This window comes from Alligator mississippiensis, chromosome 1 (genome assembly GCF_030867095.1).
Source record: "Alligator mississippiensis isolate rAllMis1 chromosome 1, rAllMis1, whole genome shotgun sequence".
NCBI classification, from domain to species: Eukaryota; Metazoa; Chordata; order Crocodylia; family Alligatoridae; genus Alligator; species Alligator mississippiensis.
This window is the reverse complement of record NC_081824.1, coordinates 413595170-413620021: the sequence shown is the minus strand read 5'-3', so window position 1 is coordinate 413620021 and position 24852 is coordinate 413595170. Positions and strand designations below refer to the sequence as shown.

Here is a 24852-nt window from a genome sequence, read left to right as displayed (position 1 = left end):
CTTTTGTAACTTGTGTCTGCTGAACTCCCAGCCTGTTGCTGTTTTCAGAATGGAAGGGAAAGGGAGCAGAGGAAGTTCAGTCTGTGGGGGTTTCACCCCCCCACAAGTGTGGGGCAGATGTATTGGAGCACCCCCAAGGTGGAGGGCTCCAATTCACCCACCCCACCCTTCAGCACCAGTTGAGGAGCCTCTAGAATGAGCTCCCTCCACTGCCTTTCCTCCCTCCTATTCTGAAAACAGCAAGCACTGGCAAAGAGCCTTGGCCATTGCTGTGGGAACCTGGCTGCATGCTCCCAGCCCACAGCTAGATTCCCCTCTCCCCTAGAACCACCAGTGAACTTCTTTTTGGTCTCAGGGAATAGTGCAACTCCAAACACTTTGCAAAAATTGTTCTGAGTTACAGCTCGGAGCAGCACTTCTGTCTGCACCCAAAGTTGCTTATCAAAGGGGAGGAAAAGGAGAAAACTTTTGTATTGAAGAACTCCAGAGTAACTGGATGAATGACCACCTTTTACAAGGATATTTGGCATAAACAAAGAGCAGAAAAAGCTGATCCACAAAGAATGCTATGTCGGTGGTGGGAGGCAGTGCCAACAGATGTTTGATTAGAATAATGATTGCATTTGAATAGTAAATTTGACCCATGTACAATATAAAATAGATTGTTCTGAAAATGCCTAAATGTAAGCTAATTCAGAAACATCCAAAGAGTCTTACAGAAGAAAATTTTTATATTAGATAAGTTTTCCTTGTTTATTCAACCTTAAATGGTCTTTGGATTGATCCTCAAGTGTATGGACTAATTTTGAGGTATGTTACACACTTTACATTGCTTGTAAAGCAGGGATTAGCAACATTTTTTAGGCAGTGCCAAAAACACCTGCAACCTTGACTTGTAAGATGTTGGCGTGCCAGGGCGGATGGCAGAGAAGCCACCAGGGGCCCCTTTGTTGTGGCCATGCAACCCCAGCCCCTTCTCCAAGGTGTGAGTGCCAAGCAAAATGCCTTCGTGTGCCATGTCCTGGCATGCGTGCTGGGGGTTGCTCACCTCTGTTCTAAAGGTAAACATGTAGCAGCAGAGGATAGCAGTTCCCAAGTGGAATGCAACTAAAATGTGAAAGTTCTCAAAGCTTATGGTGAGGGGAATGATTGAAATATTTGTAAAGATTAAAAAGTATGTCATATTCTTAATATTTGTGTTGTACAATAATTTTTCATTAAGAACAATAATTTTGAGGTTATAATTCAGTATTTGTAGTTTTCAAATGTGGCAACACTGCTCAGAGGTCAAGAAATGCAGTAGCAAAACCAGAATTGCTAAAAATTGAGTTAGATTATGCAAAGGAGGGGTGTGAGACTCGCCTTGTGCCCTGGGCTGAATCTGGATTGTGAAGCAGGATCCAGCCATGGCATGAGGAAGGAGTGTTGGCAACATAGCTCAGGCTCTGAGCTAGTGCACGCAGCAGTGGTGGCAGTGTCAGCTCTGGCCCCAACCCAGGGCACATGGCGGTGACTCCCAACACTCATTAAGGCTGGTATCATGATTTGAGAATAACAAATGCAGTATTTGCAGCACCATACCTAGACTCCTGGTGGCCCCGGGCAAACGTTTAATATTGGGCCACACTTCACCAGAGAGAATAATAATAATTTTAAAATTAGCACTTTTGGGCTCCCTTTAGGCCCCCTTTTTCAGGCCCCAGGTGGCCGCCCGGTTCACCCGTGCCTGTGTCTGGCCCTGAGTACTTGTGAAAGGAAAAAGTACTCTGGGCAACAAGAAATCCATTAGTCTAACCACTATAATATTCTAGGCTTTATAACAAATTTTGTAGGAAAGAATAAAGATACAGAAGTAAATGAGAATTACAGTATAAAATACAGTTTAAATATACCAAAAGTTTGATTGTGGCAAATTAATTTGATTTTCTGAACAAAGAAAACATACTAGATGTCATCTACCTAAACATATTAGATGTTCATCTATAAAATCCAAAAGTTCAGTAGCCTCTGAAGAAATTAGAATTCCTGAAAACATTTGATAAACATGGATAATTATCAGTTAAATTAGAGAAGATGAGGATTAGTTCAGGGAATCAGGTGGATAAGGACCTGGCTAGGGAAGATGATGACAGGTAGTTTGAAAAAGAAAGAATCAGGCTCTAAACTTGGTTCACTGGGGGATGGAGACCAAAGGGCTGAGGTAAGTGGGGAAGTGGTGGACCTGGAGGAGGAGCAAGCAGAAGGGGGCAACAGGGGAGGTGTTCTCATTCTTCTTGAGAAATCGGGGCAATCCACTAGTTACCTCAGGTACCTGTACACGAATGCATGGAGCCTGAGAAACAAGCAGAAAGAATTGGAAGTCCTTGCAGAGTCATGGCACTATGACATGATTGGAATAACAAAGACTTGGTGGGATAGCTTGCATGATCATGGATGGATATAAACAGGCAAGGGAGAAAAGGAAAAAGAGTTGCACTTTATGTAAAAAAAAGCCATATCATTGCTCAGAGCTCCCGTATGAAGCTGGAGATAGGCTTGTCAAAAGTCTCTTGAGTTAGAGTCCGAAGAGAGAACAGCAAGGGTGTTGCCATGGTGAGGATTGGTCTGCTATAGACCACCAGACCAGGAGAAAGTGGTGGATGAGGCTTTCTTCAAACAGCTAGTGGAAGTTTCCCTGTCACAGGCCCTGGTTCTCATGGGAGACTTCAATCACCCTGACGTCTTCTGGGAGGGCAATACAGCAGTGCACAGGCAGGCAATACAGCAAATTTATGGAGAGTGTTGGAAACAACTTCCTGGTGCAAGTGCTGCAGCAGCCAACTAGGAGCCATGCTTTTCTTGACCTGCTGCTCACAAACAGGGAAGAATTGGTAGGGAGTATAGTGTAGTGGATGGCAACTTGGACAGCAGTGATGGTGAGATGACTGACTTCAGGATCCTGAGGAAAGGAAGGATGGAGAGCAGCAGAGTAAGGACCCTTCAAAAAAGCAGACTTCAACTCGCTTAAGGAACTCATGGGCAGGATCCCCTGGGCAGCCAGACCGAGGGGAGAGGAGTCCAGGAGAGCTGGCTGTACTTTAAGAAACCTTACTGAGAATGCAGGAACAAACCATCATGATGTGCAGGAAGACTAGCAAGTATGTCAGAAGACCAGCTTGTCTTAGCAGGGAAGTCTTCACTAAACTAAATCACAAAAAGGAAGCTTATAAGATAAGAAGTAGAAACTTAGACAAACAACTAGGGAGGAATATAAGAATATTGCTTGCGCATGCAGGGATGAAGTCAGGAAGGCCAAAGCGCAGTTGAGGTTACAGCTAGTAAGGGATGTGAAGGGTAACAAGAAGGGTTTCTACAAATATGTCGGTAACAAGAGGAGGATCAGGAAAAGTGTGGGTCCCTTGCTGAACAGGAGAGGCAACCCTGTGATGGAGGATGCAGAAAAGGCTGAAGTACTCAATGCCCTTTTCACCTCAGTCTTCACAGGCAAGGTCAGCTCCCAGACTTCTGCACCTGGCAGCACAGTTTGGGGAGGAGGTGAGCAGCCAACAGTGGTGAAAGAACAGGTTTGGGACTATTTAGAAAAGATGAACATGTACAAGTCCATAGGGCCAGATGGAATGCACCCAAGGGTGCTGAGGGAGTTGGCCAAAATGATTGCAGAGCTTCTGGACGTCATCTTTGAAAACTCTTGGCTGTCAGGAGAGGTCCCAAATGATTGGAAAAAGGCAAATATAGTGCCCATCTTTAAGAAAGGGAAGAAAGAGGATCCAGGGATCTACAGACCAGTCAGCCTCACCTCAGTCCCCAGAAAAATTATGGAGCTGGTTTTCAAGGAATCCATTTCTAAGCACTTGAAGAAGAAGGTGATTAGCAGGGATCCTGATTTTCTCTGATTTAAAAAAAAAATCCCCAATTTTCAGATTAAAAAAGTAACACATAATCCATATTTTTCTGTGATTAAATTGAAACATCATGGGAAAATGAGGATTTTGGGGTGTTTTTTATATCTGAAAATTGGAGATTTTTTAAAATCAGAGAAAACCAGGATATGATTAGGAAGAGTCAGCATGGATTCACCAAGGGCAAGTCATGCCTCATAGGTTTATCATGAGGACTGATTCTGTGGATGCAGGGAGACCAGTGGATGTGATATACCTTGACTTCAGCAAGGCTTTTGATACTGTCTCCCACAACAGTCTCACAAGCAAACTAAGGAAGTCCAGGTTGGATGAATAGACTGTAAGGTAGATACAAACCTCCCTGGAGCATAGGGCTCAGAGGGTAGTAGTCAATGGCTTGATGTCTAGTTGGCAGCCAGGATCAAGTCAAATGTCCCAGGGGTCGGTCCTGGGACTGGTTTTGTTCAATATTTTCATCAATGACATTGAAGATGTGATGAAGTGCACCCTCAGCAAGTTTACAGATGACACCAAGCTGGAGGGAGTAGTAGATACTGGAGGGTAAGGCTAGGATTCAGAGTGGCCTAGACAAATTGAAGTATTAGACAAAAAGAAATCTCTTGAGGTTCAATAAGGACAAGTGCAAAGTCCTGCATTTAGGACGGAACAATCCCGTGCACCGCTACAGACTGAGGACTGACTGCACAGAAGGACCTGGGGGTTACAGTGGACAATAAACAGAATATGAGCCAACAGTGTGTGCCCTTTCTTGCCAAGAAGGCTGATGGCATACTAGGCTGCATTGGTAGGAGCACAGTGGAGAGAGTTCAGTGGAGGGCAACAAAAATGGTGAAGGGCGGGGGCATATGACTTATAAGGAGAGGCTGAGAGAACTGAGCTTATTGGCATTTTTACATGGCACTGGAATTTTTAATAAGTGAGCTGCATTAAAAGCTGCCATGCATGATGTATATCAACAGCACAGTGCACCTCTGTGCTGAGAAAATGGCAACAGTGTGCTTTGAACTAAAGCACATTAAATGTGCACCACCACCATTTTCTCAGCACGGAGGCATTCTGTACCACTGTACACGTGTGGCTGCCAGAGCACGTCAGTTTATGTGCTCCAGCAGACTCAATAAATCAGTTCTCAATTAGTTCTCAATTAATTGAGTCTGCTCTGACGTGCTGGAAATGCAGCACGTTGGAGCAGGTGCCCCAGGTGTACAAGTGCTCATTTAGTCTAGAGAAGAGAAGACTGAGAGGGGATTTAATAACAGCCTTCAACTACTGAAGAGGATGGAGCTCAACTGTTCTCAGTGGTGGCAGATGACAGAATAAGAAGCAATGGTCTCAAATTGTAGCAAGGGAAGTTTAGGCTGGATACTGAGTATAACATTTTTCCCTGGAAGGGTAGTAAAAACACTAGAATGGGCTATCCAGAAAGGTGGTGGAATCTCCATCCTTGGAGGTTTTTAAGACCCGGGCAGACAAAGCCTTGGCTGAGATGATCTAGTTGGTGGTCCTGCTTTGAGCAGGGGTTGGACTGGATGACCTCTTGAGGTACCTTCCAACCCTAATTTTTTAGGATTCTATTAATTTAATTTGTTAGATTTTGAATTGTGCTGCAACCCAGTGCTTACCAACAGTCACTAAACAAAATCGGACTGCCCCAATAATAATATTATAGTTCTATTTATTTGGAAGGTTGGTTATAGGATAATGAGGAAGTTTATATTTTGAATTTCACTAGCAACAATTCAAGTAAAACCTTAGTTCTCAAATTGGGCTTTTGAAAATTTCCTGGGATCAGCCACATAAAAATAAACAAGGACTTTCTTTCAATGACACACTTACTAGTACTGGGTAAGAGAAACAATATTATTACAGTATTTTCTAAAAAGACAATCTTACATTTGTAAAATATTAATGTTTAATTTGTGACATTTAAGATAGAATGAAATTAGATTACTGGACTTATTATAATCTTGTTTCTTACTGATAAAATAAACTGCTGATTACATGAAAATCACTGCATCATTGTCCCCCAAAATCCTTTCCTATCTATGAAAAATATTCTTGCATCAATTATCACTGTCTGAACTACTTGACTGTCTTGAATGTCTTCAAACACTCAGACAGAAGTTACGATAATATTCTAATTGAAATTTTCTAAGTTTTATTTACACAAGCAAAAAGGTATAATAAGCATAGGATATTGACCCGGAAATTTCACTAATCTGCTTGCTCAAACAGACCTCTAGTTTAGTACAAACTGTATTACTGTTTTCTACAGTCTCTGTATTTATAAATCCAGTATTAATTATGTTGCTTCACACTTCTTGGATCTCAAATGTGTCTTACTTTTTAATCCCCCAAAGTTGGGTAGATGGAAATCTATATATAGTTCCTTAGTGATTTGATATCTACTAAAGGTATTGAAGGATGGAAAAAAAATCTACAAAAACTTTTTTCCAATTTTATATTTACATTTTGAAAGTCCTTAATTTTTCCAACTTGGTATTCATTGGTAAATAATATCAAGTCCAGCAGAGAGGGTCCAGCAGATGTGAGGAAAAATACAAGTTATTAGGATGGGGCTAGGAGAAACAATGAGGCATTGGCTGCATCTATACAAGATGCTGACTGTACAGTCATTACTGCACCATCATTTAGTACTTGCATACACAAACACTAAGTGATTGCCCAGTAACCGGTGTTACTGAGCTGTAGTGTCCCGAAATGACTTTTTGGTGACACTGACTGCACAGTAGCGCGTTCCTACTGCGCAGTAGCATCACATCATGCTTCGTGCCACATAACTTGATTGCACAGTAGGAATGAGCTACTGCGCAGTCAGTGTCTCCTGTAAGACACAGCCATTGAGTATGAACAACCTACCTTACCATTTCAGTTTCTTGTGCCCACACATACTGTTCACTTTATGAAACCCTTATGCTTTTATTCAATACCTTTCTCAATTTTTAGCCATTTTATCCTTTCTGTTCCTGACTTTTGTACCACAGCAGTGATGTTTCTCTGCAGCCTGCAGAATTGAAGGGACAAAAAAAGTGTTCCCAACACTGAGAAATTTTAAATTCTTGTTCTTAGTTTTTCCACAGCCACTCTAGCTCCACAGCACGGACAGAGGAACTTTGAATGGGGTGTGCCAGTGCTCCTGCTGGGATCAAAGCCAGAGAGGTTCCTGGCTAGAGCATCTTACCCCTCCACTCGGGGTCAGACCAATCACCATTTTTGGGGTCAGAAAGGAATTTTACCCTATGGTCAGATTGGTACTGTCTGTGGGGATTTTTGCCTTCCTCTGTACCAGAAGCCTTGAGCATACATTGGTAACAATTCATAGAAGTGGGACATTGGTTGCCATGGTTCCCCTGGTTCTCCTGCTTTGCCTGTGGCAGGTTGGGGTGTTAGGTCTGTGTTGTGTCAGATTTGAGAGTAGTCTTATGGAATGTTTAGACTATGGGTTATATAGGGTGGTTTGGATAGGGATGATCCTGCCTCAGGCAGGGGGTTGGACTAGATGACCTCTGGAGGTCCCTTCCAGCCATTCTTTTCTATGATCTATGACAGTGTGGCTGCCAAGAGGCAGCCTTCACACTGAAGCATCCTTGTGCCCGGCCAATGCCATCAGCAGTGGCAGATTAAGATTTGGGGCCCTGGTCTCCAGTGGGGGGAGGGGCCCCTTCCCCTCCTGGTGCTGCCGTTCCCAAGGGTGGGGCAGGCCTCCATGCTCTGCGAGGGAGGTTGGGTGGACCTGGCTAGGCTGGGGCCCCTGGGCCTGGGCCCTGCCGACCCGTGCATTAATCTGCCTACGCCTGTCAGCATCCTCATCTGCACTGCTGCACACTAAATAACTCTGCCGTAGGATAGTACTTTTATAACCTACAGTGGAGTTAGTTTCCTGCAGCCTAATAAGGCTGCACTTGCAGATGCTGAGGATTTACTGCGGAGCTAATAAGGCAGCTCTGCAGTAAACTTTTCATGTAGAGGCACCCAGTATATACTTTTTCTGGGTTATGTGGAGGAAGTGTGGTCTATTTGTTTCTGCCTGAATGAGGTAAAAGGTTTTCTTCCTCGCTGAGCCTCCATGAAAGGTAGGGAAGGGAACATGGAACATCTCTTTCCACTGTTGTGTTAGAGTAATATAATTGTAGTGGACTGTCTTAACGGACCTTTATTAATTAAGAGAAATAGATATGAAGACAAAACCTTTGTGTTTTGTTCAAACATGAACAAGTTATAATACTTCAGTCCAGTTGATGAATAGCTGATTTGCATTGATTATGTGTGTTGGATCATAGACGGGATGTTCTTGCTTAAATTGGAAAATATAATAAATTTAGTACTGAATTTCTGTGAAACCTGGCAGCAGTATAGATTTATGGTAGCCTAACAGTGGCCAAAAGATGGTCTGTGGGACTCAAATTGCTATGGAGTATTGGAAGACTGCAGCAGTAAAAGCTTCAGTATAAGGGCTCTGATATAACAACTTATTTTAAACATGAAAGTAGTCCTAGTTGTGTAGTAGAATTACTAACTTGGTCTTGGCAGCCATGTGCTTAAGTTTAATGTTTTATATAAGTTAAATATTTGGCTTTTGGCACGGTAACATATTATTTGTTTAAGCTGTGTGGTGGCCAAAAGCCCTAAAGAGAGATTATGCCCCATTACATTAGGTGACATTTATAGCCACAGTGAGACATTAGATGTATGAAAGCAACTGCTTTTATTTATCTTCATTGTTTTGAGTGAATAAGAATAGGCTGGAAGATGACACAACAACAAAGTAGAAACAATAGAGTATTCTATGGGAAAATGAAAAAGGATAAAAATCACAATAGACATTAACACTTGACACACAAGTTTACTATGTTTGAAATGTTAAATGCAAAAAATTAAGGAATTCAAAGCTATGATTTCCAACGCAATCATAATTCATTCATTTTTCAAATGTACAATTTTGTCCTGTTGTTAAATTTATGCTTAAATATAGGCATAGATGATACTGTTGAACTATAGTAATCGTGTAATTTTAATTTTGTTTTGGGAAAAAGAATAAAAGGTATAATTTCTTTGGTTTAATTATTAGATTCCATACATACTTCATTTTGTGTCATCACCTGTGGAATAGACATTGTATAAATTTTGAATAGAGATACTATGTTAGCAGAAAGTTACCTAAATGCTCTCTTTGCAATGCAGTATTTTCCTGAAAAATAGCTGTGTAAAAATGGTATCTTAGGGTGAGTCTGTGTGCCTCTGCTAGTTGTCCCTGGGCATGGCCTGGTACGTGTGCCCTGGTGCATGGCAAATTGCCCCTGGGTAGAATAAGGGAGGCTAGGAACAGCACCTGGGCTGGCCCCAGCAGCCTTACCTGGGGCCCTGGAGGGCTCCCAGGGCTGCAGATCCAGGTGCAAGGAACCCTAACCAGCAGCCAGGCTCTGGTTTCAGGTGGCGCATGCTGTAGCCACGTGCACCACCCTCCTTTTTTGGTGTGAGTTTTTTGGATACTGGAATTTCACAGTATCTAATTTTGCTGTTGTGCTGTAAACGTGTAGCGTAACAAACAGCGGCAAAGAGAATCACAACTGCATGTCCTGCTTGTGGGACCTTAGAGTCAATTAACTTTTGAGAATGGAGCTGAGGTGAGAGTATTTGAAAGCATTAGATTGGAAAGAGGATATTCTGTATATACTGCCCTTTGGGTCAACTTTGTTCAGGTTTAGAAAAATTATCGTATTCAGCATCTGTATCAGCCAAGTTTTAAATTAATTATTTCAGAAAGCAAAAAGGACCTAAACATTTAAGTGTTAAGCGATTTTTCCTTTCCCATTTCAGTCACCCCTGTAATTAAAATTTTACTACACAATCAAAAAATCAAGTTTGGGCTAAGAATTAGCTTTATCAGTGGGAGAACAGCAGTCCAAAGACTCTCATTGTGCTGCCCAGATGTCAAGTAGTTTGTCCTGTCCTTTGATCGTTTTCATTTTCAAATGACAGCATGTAGTTTGTCATCATGTTTTGGTTCAGTGTAAAAAAAAAAAAAAGAGTAAATTCTAGAAACTTTATTGCAGTGAACATGGTATCTTGATTTTAACCAAAATTGTCTTTCTGCAGGGCAGAACAGGAGTGGGTCCATATGGAGGATGAATCTTCTCTTTCCCATGGAATTAGTGCCAAGGTCAGAGTTGAGCATCAGACCAAATATATGCTTGTACTGTATATTTCATGGTGTATTACTTAGGGAACTTACCTAATTCTACTTTAGTTGCGGTCTAGGTTACAGGGTAACACAAGATCAAATTCTTAAATTAGAAAATAAGCAGCTGTGAGAAATGTTGTTTGTCTAATTTAGGAGAAAAGCAGATGTGAATACTGTATTTTTGCTGTAAGCAGTTTGACCCGTGTCTTTTTTAAGGTTACTCATTCCAAGCTAGTGTTTTGACAACATACACATGTAAGAATTAGCCTTCTGCAGTATTATAATTTACCCCTGCCATTTTTTTTTTTTTGAGCTTTTTTTTTTTTGGTTTTGGGGTGTGTTTTCATTCTATGAGTGTTAGGCTGAATGAAATGTTTGTTTCAAGTTTTGGAGGATAGTCATGCATTTTTTTAAAAATTAATTGTATCAGGAAGAAAATTGAGAAAGCCGGTACTTGTATGAGTTGTAAGATCAAATGGAGTGAAGAAATATTGGGTCAGTTGTGAAGCAGTTAATATGAAAACTGTATTCACAAAGGTAAAATCTTTGATATTTGGACTTGCTCACAATTTTGATTTTGAAACTCCTTGACAATGTGGCTGTTGGGGAGAGGTACAGATTTTCTGAATACATGGGAAAGTCCAATGCACACTATCAGAAAAGCAAGTATATACAAAAAGGGTGGGTTATCTTAAAAGTAACTGTAGCTTGACACACAGGATTTCAATACTACCTTTCAGATTTTAGAGAAAATAGTATGGAAGGTAAAGAGAAAGAATATTAAAGAATAATAGAGCCACAAATAATATTCTCATACACTTTTACTGTGTCAAACATGTCTATGGATTCCTGAGGCAGATTGCTGAGTTTAGGTGTTTGTAAGTTTTATTAAGATCACCTTTGTTTTTCTCCATTTAATATTTGTTAATATCATAACTTTGATTAGGCAGTTTTGGTTGCCTATTTTTGTTTTTCTTTGTTTTCTATTGTGTATGACTTTAATGTTAAGAAATGCTATACTTCTCAGTATATCTTATTTAACAATATATTTATTGGGAGCCTCTTAGATAAATGCTACTGAAGAGAAAACTGTTTCATTCTGGATGGATGTATGGTGACTCATCTGCTGAGCAGAGCCTCAGGAGGGCACTTGAAATACACTTCCTAAATCTTAAAGAAACCAGAATCTTAATACAAGAAAGTCAAAGAGTGTTTACAATTGGAATACAACCTTGACTGTCCTTTAAAACTTCAGGGTTCATCACATTAGCAGTGCTGAATGCCTTTGTTATACAGCTGGAAGAATAAGTGTGAGACATTGAAAAACTGGCACTTCAGTAGTCTTCGGTGATATCAGAAAAAAACAGTCAAGGGCTTAAAAACCCCCATTGCAGTAACATTAATGTTCTGACTAATTAACCCCTCCACCGCCCCCGAGAATTGTGGAATTAAGTGTAAAGTAAAATGGCTAAATAAATAATTTAGTATACAGCCATCTTTTCTGTCTGTGTACGTGCTTTAAATAGCTTATGAAATATATCAAACAGGAAAGGCAGTGTACTGAAAAGCATATAGCTAACCTAAAATATTTTTTCCAACTATTTAAGTTGGTCTAATAAAAGATTTCAAATTCCCCAAAGTACCTTGTTTGCCTATAGCTAACCTAGGCAGACAAGGTTCTTTGAGTAAATCTGCTATCTTTTATTAGACCAGCTCAGATAGTTGGAAAAATTCTTCTTGGCAAGCTTTCGGGTATAGATACCCTTTGTCAGGCTGAGGAATCATCTGCAGTTGGTGTGTGTTCCTCCTGGATACAAAAAATCATGGACTAAATATAAACATTGGATTTATGACATGTTATAACTTGCCTAACGTCTGACTCCCCAGGTAGCTCTCCAATGTTTACCAGCTACATTCATTTGCTTTCCCCACCACGCCCCCACAGCCTATCTCTCACCCACTGACTCCTCAGTTTACATCTTCACTGACTGGCTTTCTTGCATGCATACCAGCCTCTGGCTTTACTGTTTATTCTGTCCAGGAAGAGCACACGCCAACTGCAAATGCTTCCTCAGCCTGACAAAGGGTATTTATATCCGAAAGCTTGCTAAGAAGAATTTTTCCAACGTTTTGAATTGGTCTAATCAAAGATATCAGATTTACCCAAAGAACCTTGTCTGCCTAGGTCCTTAGACCAACAGAGCTACAGCCTACACCCCTGTAACATGGAATATAGCCAGCCTATTTGTTTATAGAATAATTGAGTGGGGGTGGGGTGGAATTGAGGTATTGTTTACTTAATGTTTATAGTTATGGTGCATGGAAAAATAAATAAGATTTTTCTTTGCCCTTAGTTCTTACCATTTTTCTATAACATACCATATATTGCGTAATGTTCTACCTTGGAAAAATTTTGCTACCAAAGGACAAAACGGAATAGCTCTGGACGTCCTTCCTTTTCTTCATTGTCAACTTGGTGGGAATTTCAGGAAACAAAATGTATAGGCTGCATAAGTGCAGCCTTTAAAATCATGTCTTAGTATTAAATTACACTAAGTTGGCAGTAAGTGGTCAAAAACTAACATCCTGCTGATCCAGAAAATAATTTATTCCAAGCCCTAGAAAATGGAATTTTCTTCACATGATTTATGTTAATCAGAGGTATAAAAAATAACACTTTGTAACTGCACAGTTTGGTAATCTATTGCCTGGTTGGAATGAGGTAGTAATGCTTTAATGACTGTTATTCAGAAAAGCTATGTACGTTTGTCCTGTGTAAAATTTTATTTACCTGTTACTTGATTTTAAACATGGGCCTGAGCCTTCATTTATTTCATACAGACAGCTTCTTTTGAGTTTGGTGAAAAGATTTAATGGATACACATTAGGCTCTGTTATATAGGTAGTTATCTTCACTGTAGATTTGAGTTAAATTTGAAGAGCAAGATGTCTTGTTGTGAAACATTGGATTGTAAATTTGGATTCGATAATTTTTTTTGTTTTATCACTGATGATAGGCAAAGCAGCAAGAAGTTTGCTTGAGATTCAGATGCTATCTTGATTAGTTTTTTTCAGAAGAGTAAGGGGAAGGGGGGTTTAATTTTTTTATTTCTGTGTGGGTTTATGATTTAATGTAAGAAAGGAGGAAGAGAATAAAGCCTTTGTTATTTCAGATGTGGAAAAAAAGATGTGGATATTTTTCAAGTGCAACAGTGTTCTAGGTTAGACATGTGAAGGCTTTCTAGTTTTTATTTACAATGAGATGCTATTTATATATAGTGTGAGAGTTACATGATAAATAGACTTGGAAAAACTGTGGTCATATGATAAATGGATTTGATAAAAATATTTAGTAATATTTGTGTCTTATTAAAATAAGTTTTAATCCCTTTTTTATTCTATGTTCCCAAAAGAGGGGGCTGACTGCTCTTTGGATTGATCATTTTGAAGTATTTGTGCTTCTTAAACATTTTTGTTTGATTTTTCTCAGCAGTTTGTTGCAAGCATAAATCTATTCAAATTCTCTTCTTCAACACATAATTAAAAATAACAAACAGTGAAATCTTAGTTCTCAATAAAGTCAATGGAAGTTTTATCACTGACATCAGTGCAACTAGAATATCACCCAAGATTTTTATTGTTTGACACACATTATCTAGATTATGGTTATTATAGTATCGCAGTGATGCCTTTGCTAATGATTTGAAATAAAGGAACTGCTTGTTTCCATTTGTAGGCAATACTTGGAAACCAGGCTCTCCCCATCACAGCAGAGCACAATCTTGATGATTGTTCTAACTTTGCCCTCTGTTACAGTGATTTCTATAGTGACTGGTACCTCCTGAGTCTAGGGGGCACCAGTGGCTGATGAGGCAGGTCCCCCAGCAGCCGATCGCCAACTGGGGGCAGTTCCCCAGTGGCCAATCGCTGACCCCAGAAGTGTCAGCAGCAAAACTGGAAGTGCTGTCAGGGCTTTCCTCAGTGTCCCCGCTCCCTGGCTGGCGTGGACCAATCTCAGTGGGGAGCACGTGCCCCTCTGTGCTCCCCCTATGCATCGTCTGTGCTATAAGTCATTGCATTTTTACCAAGCTATAGGTTATGGGTCTGGGAGCACTCTCCACTTTTCCTGTTGAAGCTGTGTCACTCGGTAGGAACGGATGCAAAATTTGTTGTGATGATTAGAGGACAAGAGGGGATGTGACTCTGTAGGCCAGTGATTAGAGCTTCCCCCTACTTCCTCCTCTTGCCACACACCCCTTCTCCCTTTTGCTTGTTCTTCTTCTGGCCTCATGAATATTGCATTCTTTGCTGCACTGTGGCACAGCTTCAACAGAAGGCATGGAGTGTATGACCCAGGTATCCTATCCTATAGCTTGGTAGTTAGAGCACATTTCTAGAAGATGGGAGATGTGGGTTTAAAACCCTTCAGGCTGAGGAGGGCATAGAACCAAGGTCTCACAATTTCTGGGGAAGTGCTTTAACTACTGTGCTGTCACTGTTGCACCTAAAGTGTGCCAGTACTCCATGTCTGAAACGATGAGTTAAGCCTCTGGGTGCAGGAGGGAGTTTCAAGCTATGAATCCAACTCTGATTTGGGTCCATAACTTGGGCATCTGGGTAGACGCCAAAGCCTGGGTGAAAGCCACAATTGGTTATTTACTGGCAGTATGTTGGTTGTCAGGAATCCCATTCCTAACCTCTCTATTTAGGAACATATCTTGTGCTTGTGCATTCCACTCCTAGAGCTGGGTACCTAAAAGTTAGACATAGAATCATAGACTCAAAAAATTAGGGTTGGAAAGGGCCTCAGGAGGTCATCTAGTTCAACCTCCTGCTCAAAGCAGGACCATCTCCAACTAGATCATCCCTAGTGAGAGTTTTTTCTAATATCTAACCTAAACTTTCCTTGCTGCAACTTGAAACCATTGCTTCTTGTTCTGTCATCTGCCACCACTGAGAATAGTCTAGCTCCATCCTCTTTGTAGGCACACTTCAGGTAGCTGAAGGCTGCTGTTAAATCCCCACTCAGTCTTCCCGTCTCTAAACTAAATTGTCATGACCCAAAGGTCTGATTTTTTTTTTTTTTTTTGTGAGTGCTTCGGCACTAAGAATTATCCCCGTGGGTTTGCCGCTTCGTTGCACGGAGGAGTTCTGCTGCGCAGAGAACCCGCGTGCAAAGGAGTGTTCTCGCCACTTTGCAGCGATCTTTGCAGGGTGCATTTCCTTTGCAACACAGAAATGCACGGTGCAAAGAGTTCCCGCTCATCGTATGCAAATTTGTGCCCCGCAATTGGCTAGTTCTAAATTATTCACACGTGGCGGCTAGCGATTGGCCTGCTAGCCGTATAAGAGGCTTGAGCAGTTTCCGCCCAAGCCGAAGAGGACTCCGCATCCATCTCGTGGGGACTCTGGGTGTGCGCGGCAGGGTAATAGAAACCCTGTGTGTCGCTCAGAGGGGTTTGGCGGCCTGATCCACCGCCCACCTCTTCCCGTCTTCGAACGGAGCCTACTATAAGACGTAACTATGAGTTTTGTGCGCGCTTGTCCTGGACATCCGGAGTTTGTCTGCGTGGAGCCTAGCAAGCTCCACGTGATTGTTCGTGTTCTGTCTGCGTGGAGCCTTGCAACCTCCACGTGTGTTCGTGTTTTCTGTTGTAACCGTAACTCAAGCAAGTTCTCAGCCTATACCACGACCATCTCGGTGTAAGTAAAATAATCTTAAAATCAACCGTTACGTGTCTGTGCCTAATTCTAGCTTGGCGACCTCCCTCTCCGACCCGGCCTGCCCGGGCTGCTGGCCACAGCCCGTGTGCAGAGCGACAAAAGCGACCCGGGGTCAGACCCGGCGCGCACATAAATAAGTCCAGTTCCCTCAGCCTCTCCTCAGAAGTCATGTGCCCGTGCCTCCTAACCATTTTCATTGCTCTCCTCTGGACTGTCCAATTTATCCACATCCTTTCTGTAGTGGGGGGGCCCCAAGACTGGACAGAGTACTCCAGATGTGGCCTCACCACTGCTGAACAGGGAGGAAGGATCACTTTCCTCCATTTGCTGGCAGTACTCCTGCTAATTCAGCCCAGTATGCCGTTAACCTTCTTGGTAACAAAGGTACACTGTTGGCTCAAATTTAGCTTATTGTCCACTGTAACCTCATTTTCTGTGGAGCTGATGCTTAGCCAGTCAGTCCTCAGTCTGTACTGGTGCATGGAATTGTTGTGTCCTAAGTGCAGGACTTTGAACTTGTCCTTATTGAATCTCATGAGATTTCTTTCTTTCTTTTGGTGCAATCCTCCACTCTGAGTCCTAGGCCTAGCCTGCAGTACATCTACTACTCCTCCCAGCTTGGTGTCATCTGTTGGGGGTGCACTCCATCCCATCTTCCAGGTCATTGATGAAAATATTGAACAAAGCCAGCCCCAGAACCATCCCCTGGGACATTCAACTTGGTACTGGCTGCCAATTAAACTTCAGGCCATTGACTACTACCCTTTGAGCCTGATGCTTCAGCCAATTTTCAATCCACCTTAGAGTCCATTTATCCAATCAGTACTTCCTTAGCTTGTTTGCAAGAGTGCTGTGGGAGACGGTATCAAAAGTCTTGTTAAATTCAAGGTATATCAGATCTGGTGGTCTCCCTGCATCCACAAAGTCAGTCATTTCATGACAGAAGGCAATTAGGTTGGTCAGGAATGACTTACCCTTGGTGAATTCATGCCAGCTGTTCCTAATCACCTTTTTTCTCCAAGTGCTTAGAAATTCGTTCCTTGAAAACCTGCTCTATGATTTTTTCTGGGGACTGAGGTGAGGCTTGTCAGAGCTGATTTGGATCAGTGCCTCGACACAGTGGAACTTTCCAGCACAAGGCACGGTAAGGCAGGGGAATTCTCGGCATGGTGAAGAGTTCCGGCGTGGATAGAGTTCCCGCCGAGGATATGCAGATTTGCATAACACGATTGGCCGATGTTAAATTATTCCCATGTGGTGGCTGGCAATTGGCTCGCTAGCCGTATAAAAGGTTAGGGGCATTTCTGCCCTAGTTGGAGAACTCCGCGATTCCCCCTGGAGTGGAACTCCGGCAGTTTGATCACCTGCCAACGACTCTCTGTCGCCGAAGCCGTACGACGTATCCTCCGTGTTGCATGCCCGAGTTAGACCCGAGCTACCCAGTCTACAAGAGCTCCTCGATTAGCGACTAGAGATTAGAATTGTTGCAACTACGATTGAAGTGTGAAGTCACTTCTTGCCTGAGCTGTATATGACTCTGCAGTGTAAGTAAAGCTATCTCTGTTTTTCCAACTGATACTTGTCCCGTCTGTGCCTAATTCCCGCTCCGGTGATAGAGAGTACCCATCTTCCCGTTACGGGATTGCAGCCGCAACCCCAGCTAGCGTTCCCGAGGATTCCCGTTCCTCGGTCCCCTCTCGGCCCCCATAAGGCTGACTGGTCTGTTCCCTGGATCCTCCTTCTTCTCTTTCTTAAAGATGGGCACTATGTTTGCCTTTTCCAGTCATCTGGGATCTCTCCTGACCGCCGTGAGTTTTCAAAGATGATGGCCAGCAGTTCTGCAATCGTATGAGCCAACACCCTCAGCACCTTCAGGTGTATCCCATCCGACCCCATGGACTTGTACACATCCAGCTTTTTTTAAATAGTCCCTAATGTGTTCTTTTGCCACAGTTGGCTGCTCACCTCCTCCCCAAACTGTATGGCCAGGTGCAGTAGTCCGGGAGCTGACCTTGCCTTTGAAGACAGAGATGAAAAAGACATTGAGTACTTCATCTTTTTCTGCATCCTCTGTCACTAGGTTGTCTCTCCCATTCAGTAAGGGACTAGGGCTGTGTGAAATTTCGCCGGCTGTTTCTTTTCAATTCTATTTCAACTTGTTTTGAGCTCAAAACAGTGAAATCCAAATGAAATGAGGCCAGGCAAAATGTTTTGAAAGTTTCTAAATGTTTCAAGTTTTGAAGCTCAAGCTGGACTTGCCTGCAGGGAAACAGAAAGTAAGGAGAGGGAAGGAGAAGAGGGGGGAAGGACTGCTCTCATATTGACTGTGTGTAGCTGGCCAGTGACTGTCATCCTTCCCTAAGGTCCCTTCTAATCCCAGTGCTCTGGGGGAGGGATGGAAAAACAGCATAAAAGGTAGCATTGTTTGAACTGGCCTACTTAATGTCACCCATGTCACGAGTTTTGCTTGTCAGCAGCATGAGGTGCAATTGCCCAGAAACCCCTGGACCTATCTCCTTGAAACTTGGCAAACTTCATGACCGGGCTACCATCCCTGCAAGTTTCATCTGAATCAGGCAAGAACTGACAAAGTTATAGGCAGTTTCGTACTTCCTCATAGCCTATGGGTGAAATGTCAAAACAGTTTCAGTGAAATGAAACGGAACAGTGGTTTCGAAATTAAACAAAACTCTAAATGAAACACTGTCCTGGTGAAATGGAAGTCGAAACAAAACGGTGTTGTTTCGCACAGCCCTGTAAAGGACCCACAGCTTCCCTGATCCTCCTCTTGTTGCTGACACACTTGTAGAAACCTTTCTTGTTATCCTTCACATCCCTTGCTAGCTGCAACTTAAATTGTGTTTTGGCCTTCCTGATTTCATCCCTGCGTGTTTGAGTAATACTCTTATACTCCTCCCTAGTTGTTTGTCTAAGTTTCCACTTATTATAAGCTTCCTTTTTATGTTTTGGCTTACTGAAGAGTTCCCCACTAAGCCAAGCTGGTCTTCTGCCATACTTTCTAGTCTTCCTGCACATTGGGATGGTTCGGTCCTGCGCCCTCAGTACAGATTTTTTATGATGTTTAAACCCATAAACAGAACGCTAAACTTAGCTAGGTCTCTAAAAGTGAGTGATAGTTGTCTCAGTTTGGAAGGAAGTTAATTTTCCCTTAAAGTATATTTCAAATACTGGAGACAGAATTAGCTACTATCTGTAATTTTTTTTAAGTCTTTCTTTTTGTATCATGGTGTGGTTTTAATGTTAGCTCTTGTTATCTTTTTAAATCACTATTTTCCAAATGTTATTCTTAAAATAAAATACTGTTTTATGATTGACAAAGCAGGTAGTACATTTTTTTCTTGATTTAACTTTTTTACTGTACAATATTGAACAGGTTCCTTCCTTTTAATTTATCAGGTGACACAAAGCACTTTTTTGTCAGCCCTGAAGATGCTGGATGTTGGGAAATGGCCAATTTTTTCTCTCTGCTCTCAAGAAGAACTGAAGTTAATTCGTCAAGCCTGTGTGTTTGGCAGTGCTGGTAATGAAGTGCTATATACAACTGAAAATAATGAGGTATTTATCAAAAAGTGTATATTAGTTGGCAGAGACTATCTGAGCAGGACCCTGGGCAAATCAGCCTGTGCGGGGCCCCACCCCCGGACGCAAGGAAGCCGGTGTCAGATTCAGTGGGGGCTGCCGAGCAGCCAAATGTGAAGCCGGCAGCAGTGCGGAGTTGCTGCGGCTGCTCTGCCTGGCTCCGCGGGGCCCCAACAAAGCACAAGGCCCGGGACAGTCGCCCTGATTCGCCACCTGCTAGGGACCGCCCTGTTAGTGGGTTATTATACGATACATATTTGATCCACTGTTAATTCAGTGAAGATTCTTAGGAAGGCCAGAATTATGGTAATGGACAGAGGAGAAGTAACAGGTTATTTATTTAAGAAGTAATATGTCTCTTGAGGACTGGTTCCTTTGTTTTATTTAAACTGTAAATGTTATTGTAATAAATAATAACTTGCTACATTCAAAATCATATTTTAACAGGTTTTTGGTCTTGGCACAAACAGCAGTGGATGTTTGGGAACTGGTGATATTCAAAGTACTATTGAACCTCGGAGATTAGATACCTTATGTGGCAAAAGGATAGCCTGCCTGAGCTATGGAAGTGGTCCACATGTTGTTCTTGCTACTGCAGGTAATATATGATGTGTATGTTATAGATTTAAAATATGTCCACTAGGGGTGCACCGATAAAGTTTTTCTTGGCCAATACCAGTAGCCGATTGATTAAAAAACCATATCGGCTGCTGCTGATATGATAACTGATATTTAGTAAGAGTGCAAGGCATTTTAAATTACTGGCAGTAACCTCTTTTTGTTTGTTTTGCATTTGTAACACATACTCACCTCCTGCCTGCTCCTGCCCTTGATGAGGAAGACAGTGACCACCTTATTCCCGTGCATGTTGCCCCCTTACCCACAGCTCCTACCTGCAGCCCTGCTCCCCATGCATGCTCCTGTCCCAGGTGGACAGGGCAGACCTTCACATGGACAGTGGTGCCAGGTGCGTTTGGAGCCCCAAAGCACCCTGCTGCCTCAGTGCTGGTGGGCCCTGTGCAGCCGAGCTCCCATGGTCACCATGGAGAAGCCACTTTTACAAAGGTGCCTGGTGGAGCGGACCGTCCCTCACATAGTGCCTTACCCCATCCACGCACAGCCCAACATCTCCACAGCAGCCCGGGTGTGCATGCAGCGTTGCCATGGCAGCGGCAGCAGCAGCAGCAGCAGGAACCAGTAATGGTCCCTTTGTTGATAAGCACAGCACCCTGTGACTGCTCCCTGGCACCGCCTCGTCCTTCCTCTGGGACCTGTAGTCTGCTGCGGGCTCAGTTTGGTGGTGGGGCATGGGGACTGGACTACACTCACCAGGGTGCCTGAAGCATGCAGCCATAATTATCAGCTACAGCAACCAAAAAAAGCTGATAGCCAGTAACATGTTTTCTCCTCTTATTAGTGCTGGTCTGATGGCCAACTGGTATATTGGTGCACCCCTAATGTCCACTTCACATGTCCTCATTAAGTGTGAAAGATCTGAGTTAGAAACTAGGACAAGAAGTGACTTTTTGCACCATCAAGTCCAGTTGCTTACTGCCATAACCAACTATATCATATAGGGCAAGATCCAATGAAGGAAGTGTCTACATTTTAGGTGTCTGGCCTTCAGAATAGAATTCAAAACTCAGACTAAGCTCCTGGACCATCTAGAGCTAGCCAATAGGAAGTGCTGAGCCGAAGGCTGTGTTTGAGCCACAATTCCTCTCCTGTGTCTGAATTCCCATTCCTCCCCATGCCCTTTGAAGCTCTCCAAAAACAGCCAAAGCACTCCAAGAATATCTGTTGGAATGAGGTTCTATTTAGAAGTGCTTTGCTTCTTGTCACAGGGGTGTAAGTTGTAGCCGTGTTGGTCTAAGGAAATAGGCAGACAAGGTTCCTTGGGTGAATTTGATATCTTTTATTAGACCAACCCAAATAGTTGGAGAATAGTTATTAAGCAAGGGGTTTTGAACTCGAAAGCTTGCTTAATAACTATTCTCCAACTATTTGGGTTGGTCTAATAAAAGATATCAAATTCACCCAAGGAACCTTGCTTGCTTCTTGTCACGCGTTCATGCTCTGCAGAGTGCCAGAGGGTCCTCTAGCATCCCTCCGTGCTGTGCTCACTCTCCCCATGAGGGAAAGGAAAAGTCCCCTGGCTCTGGCACCCAGCAGGACAGATTGTCAGTTTGTGTTGCTCTGCTTCTGCTCTCCTAGAGCATAGATTCATAGATTCATAGATGTTAGGGTCGGAAGGGACCTCAATAGATCATCAAGTCCGACCCCCTGCATAAGCAGGAAAGAGTGCTGGGTCTAAATGACCCCAGCTAGATACTCGTCTAACCTCCTCTTGAAGACCCCCAGGGTAGGGGAGAGCACCACCTCCCTTGGGAGCCCGTTCCAGACCTTGGCCACTCGAACTGTGAAGAAGTTCTTCCTAATGTCCAGTCTAAATCTGCTCTCTGCTAGCTTGTGGCCATTGTTTCTTGTAACCCCCGGGGGCGCCTTGGTGAATAAATCCTCACCAATTCCCTTCTGTGCCCCCGTGATGAACTTATAGGCAGCCACAAGGTCGCCTCTCAACCTTCTCTTGCGGAGGCTGAAAAGGTCCAGTTTCTCCAGTCTCTCCTCGTAGGGCTTGGTCTGCAGGCCCTTGACCATACGAGTTGCCCTTCGCTGTACCCTCTCCAGGTTATCCGCATCCTTCTTGAAGTGTGGCGCCCAGAATTGCACGCAGTACTCCAACTGCGGTCTGACCAACGCCCTATAGAGGGGAAGTATCACCTCCCTGGACCTATTTGTCATGCATCTGCTGATGCACGATAAAGTGCCATTGGCTTTTCTGATGGCTTCGTCACACTGCCGGCTCATGTTCAACTTGGAGTCCACTAGGACTCCAAGATCCCTTTCCACCTCCGTGCCACCCAGCAGGTCATTCCCTAGGCTGTAGGTGTGCTGGACATTTTTCCTCCCTAGGTGCAGCACTTTGCATTTCTCCTTGTTGAACTGCATCCTGTTGTTTTCTGCCCACTTGTCCAGCCTATCCAGGTCTGCCTGCAGCTGTTCCCTGCCCTCCGGCGTGTCCACTTCTCCCCATAGCTTTGTGTCATCTGCAAACTTGGACAGAGTACATTTCACTCCCACGTCCAAGTCGCTGATGAAGACATTAAAGAGTATCGGTCCAAGGACCGAACCCTGCGGGACCCCACTGCCCACACCCTTCCAGGTCGAGACCGACCCATCTACCACGACTCTTTGGGTGCGACCCTCTAGCCAATTCGCCACCCACCGAACTGTGCAGTCATCCACATCACAGCCTCTTAATTTGTTCACCAGTATGGGGTGGGATACCGTATCGAAGGCCTTCCTGAAGTCCAGGTATACGACATCCACCCCTCCCCCCATCTCCACCATTGACTTCTCTCCACTTGAATAGTTCCCATTTCATTGGTCTCTCTTCTAGATGACACTAGATTTTATTGCTTTCTTTTAATTTCATTCTCATAGTATTACTTTTTAGATATTTGATGAACACTGGCAAAATAATAGCATTATCCATAGGACTGGTATGGGCCAACCTTATCTATTTTACTGTGTTGGACAAAAAAATTACCATTTCTTCTTTACATTCATATAGTTAACTGCACCAACTAACGAGAAGCCACTGCCTCTCCAATTCTGCCACCTTGGGCAGCTTCCTAGTTTGCCCTTAGGATGGGCTAGTCCTGGTACTAGCAGTTAAGATGGACATGTGTAAACATTTAGCTATGATTTTGTGTACCATAATTTAATTGGATTTCATTTTCTGTCATTTTGTGGTACATAGTCATTGGTAAATAAATGTTTTATAGCTGCTTTTCACATTTTCATTATAGAAGGAGAAGTGTACAGCTGGGGTCATAATGCTTATAGTCAGCTGGGCAATGGCACAACAAATCATGGATTGGTTCCCTGTCAAGTCTCTACTAATTTGGTTAACAAGAAAGTAATTGAAGTCACCTGTGGCTCTCATCATTCTATGGTGTTAACGTCTGATGGTGAGGTGAGAATGCTTAACAGAAATACATAAAGAGGTTTTATATATTTTATATAAGATGTATAAAAATGTAAATAAAGTATAAAAATATATTTAAAAGTTTCTGGCACTACAAAAAATGGAAGGCTATGTGGGGGAGGGGAGAAGGGCACATGTGCTCAGTCCCCTAGTTGAAGGACAACAGTATTTTCACACAGGCACTTTCTCTAGCCAGGGAGCAATAGGGGCATAGGCGGAGGGAGAAAAAATTATTTGGGGGGGGCTGAGCAGGTAAGTCTGCGGGGGAAGGGGAGGGGAAAGGGTTGCGAGGGGCAAATTGAGGTCCCCATGGTGAGGGAGGGAGTGGGACAGGGACAAGGGCTGGAGTGAATGGGGTCCTGGCCAGGCTGGGCAGTGGGAAAATTGGAGCCCAGGTGACTCATCCAGGGCTCCCGCCACTGCGCACACCCTGGTAGAGGCTCCGGGGATGCATGCCCCAATTTGTGCATGCAGCGGAGGCAGCTGCCACTGCGCACTGGGCTTTGCACACCGCTGCAGCTTCTGCTACCTCTGGAGTGGCACAAGGAAATTGATTATGTGGCATATTTCATTCTAATAAAGAAACATCAATCTGTTGGAGAGTCTGTCTAGAATCCCTGTGACTTCCTCTGCTATACTATAGTGTGAAGAAATTTCTTCATACTCTTCTATTTGACAATAAATTAAATCTGTGAAGGTGAGAAGGTCCCTGTACTTAAACATACAAACCCATTTAAGTGAAAAATATTATATTATATTATATTATGCCATTTGTATCTAGTCAGACATTCTGTTTTGATTCTTTTGAAATATATGAATATGGATTCTTACAGGACTTATGTAGGCAGAGAATTCAAGACCTCCTGCAGAAAGTAAAAGTTTTGATACTATAGTACGATTTCTTGTTCTTATTAGAAGCAGAGCATTAAAAACTTGAGTCCGTTTGGATTGCAGTTTTTGTGACAGAAAGAATTGAAGTGAAACAAGTATGTACAGGCAACCCTTGCTTAGCGCTCTTCATTGATTCCAGAAAAACTGAGTATTCAGCGGAACCATGCTAAGCAAAACCTATTTCCCCATAGAAATGAATGTAAATGGAGATTAATTGGTTACTGCCCACCCCGCTGAAGCCTCATCCCACTCCTCTGTCCACCTGCCGGTGTTCCAGCCCCACATGCCAGCCTGGGCCTGTGCTCCTGCTGCCCCACTCTGGGCTTCCGCCAGTCCTGGCCCTGGGCACTGGCGTAGGTCCCATACTCATGCCCGCCCCTGCACTCGCTGCTTCTCACTGCTGCTGCCACTCCCCACCTCCTTTGCCTGCCTGTCATCCTCTTTGGCCCCACTTGCCAGCCTAG

General features: G+C 43.2%; 1 protein-coding gene across 5 annotated transcripts in view; it reads left to right on the top strand.

The window, feature by feature from the left end:
- Positions 1 to 24852, top strand: part of LOC102575730 (RCC1 and BTB domain-containing protein 2) — a 70064-nt gene that overhangs the window by 2538 nt on the left and 42674 nt on the right. For all 5 annotated transcript variants that reach the window (XR_002094422.2, XR_009462728.1, XM_019500520.2 and 2 more), the window contains exons 2-5: positions 10038 to 10101; positions 19264 to 19422; positions 19894 to 20044; positions 23319 to 23485. Coding sequence is in view for 3 of the 5 variants with exons in the window: in XM_019500520.2 (XP_019356065.1) it covers positions 10060 to 10101; positions 19264 to 19422; positions 19894 to 20044; positions 23319 to 23485 (519 nt within the window). In the remaining 2 variants the exon portion in view is untranslated. The remainder of the gene's footprint in view (positions 1 to 10037; positions 10102 to 19263; positions 19423 to 19893; positions 20045 to 23318; positions 23486 to 24852) is intronic.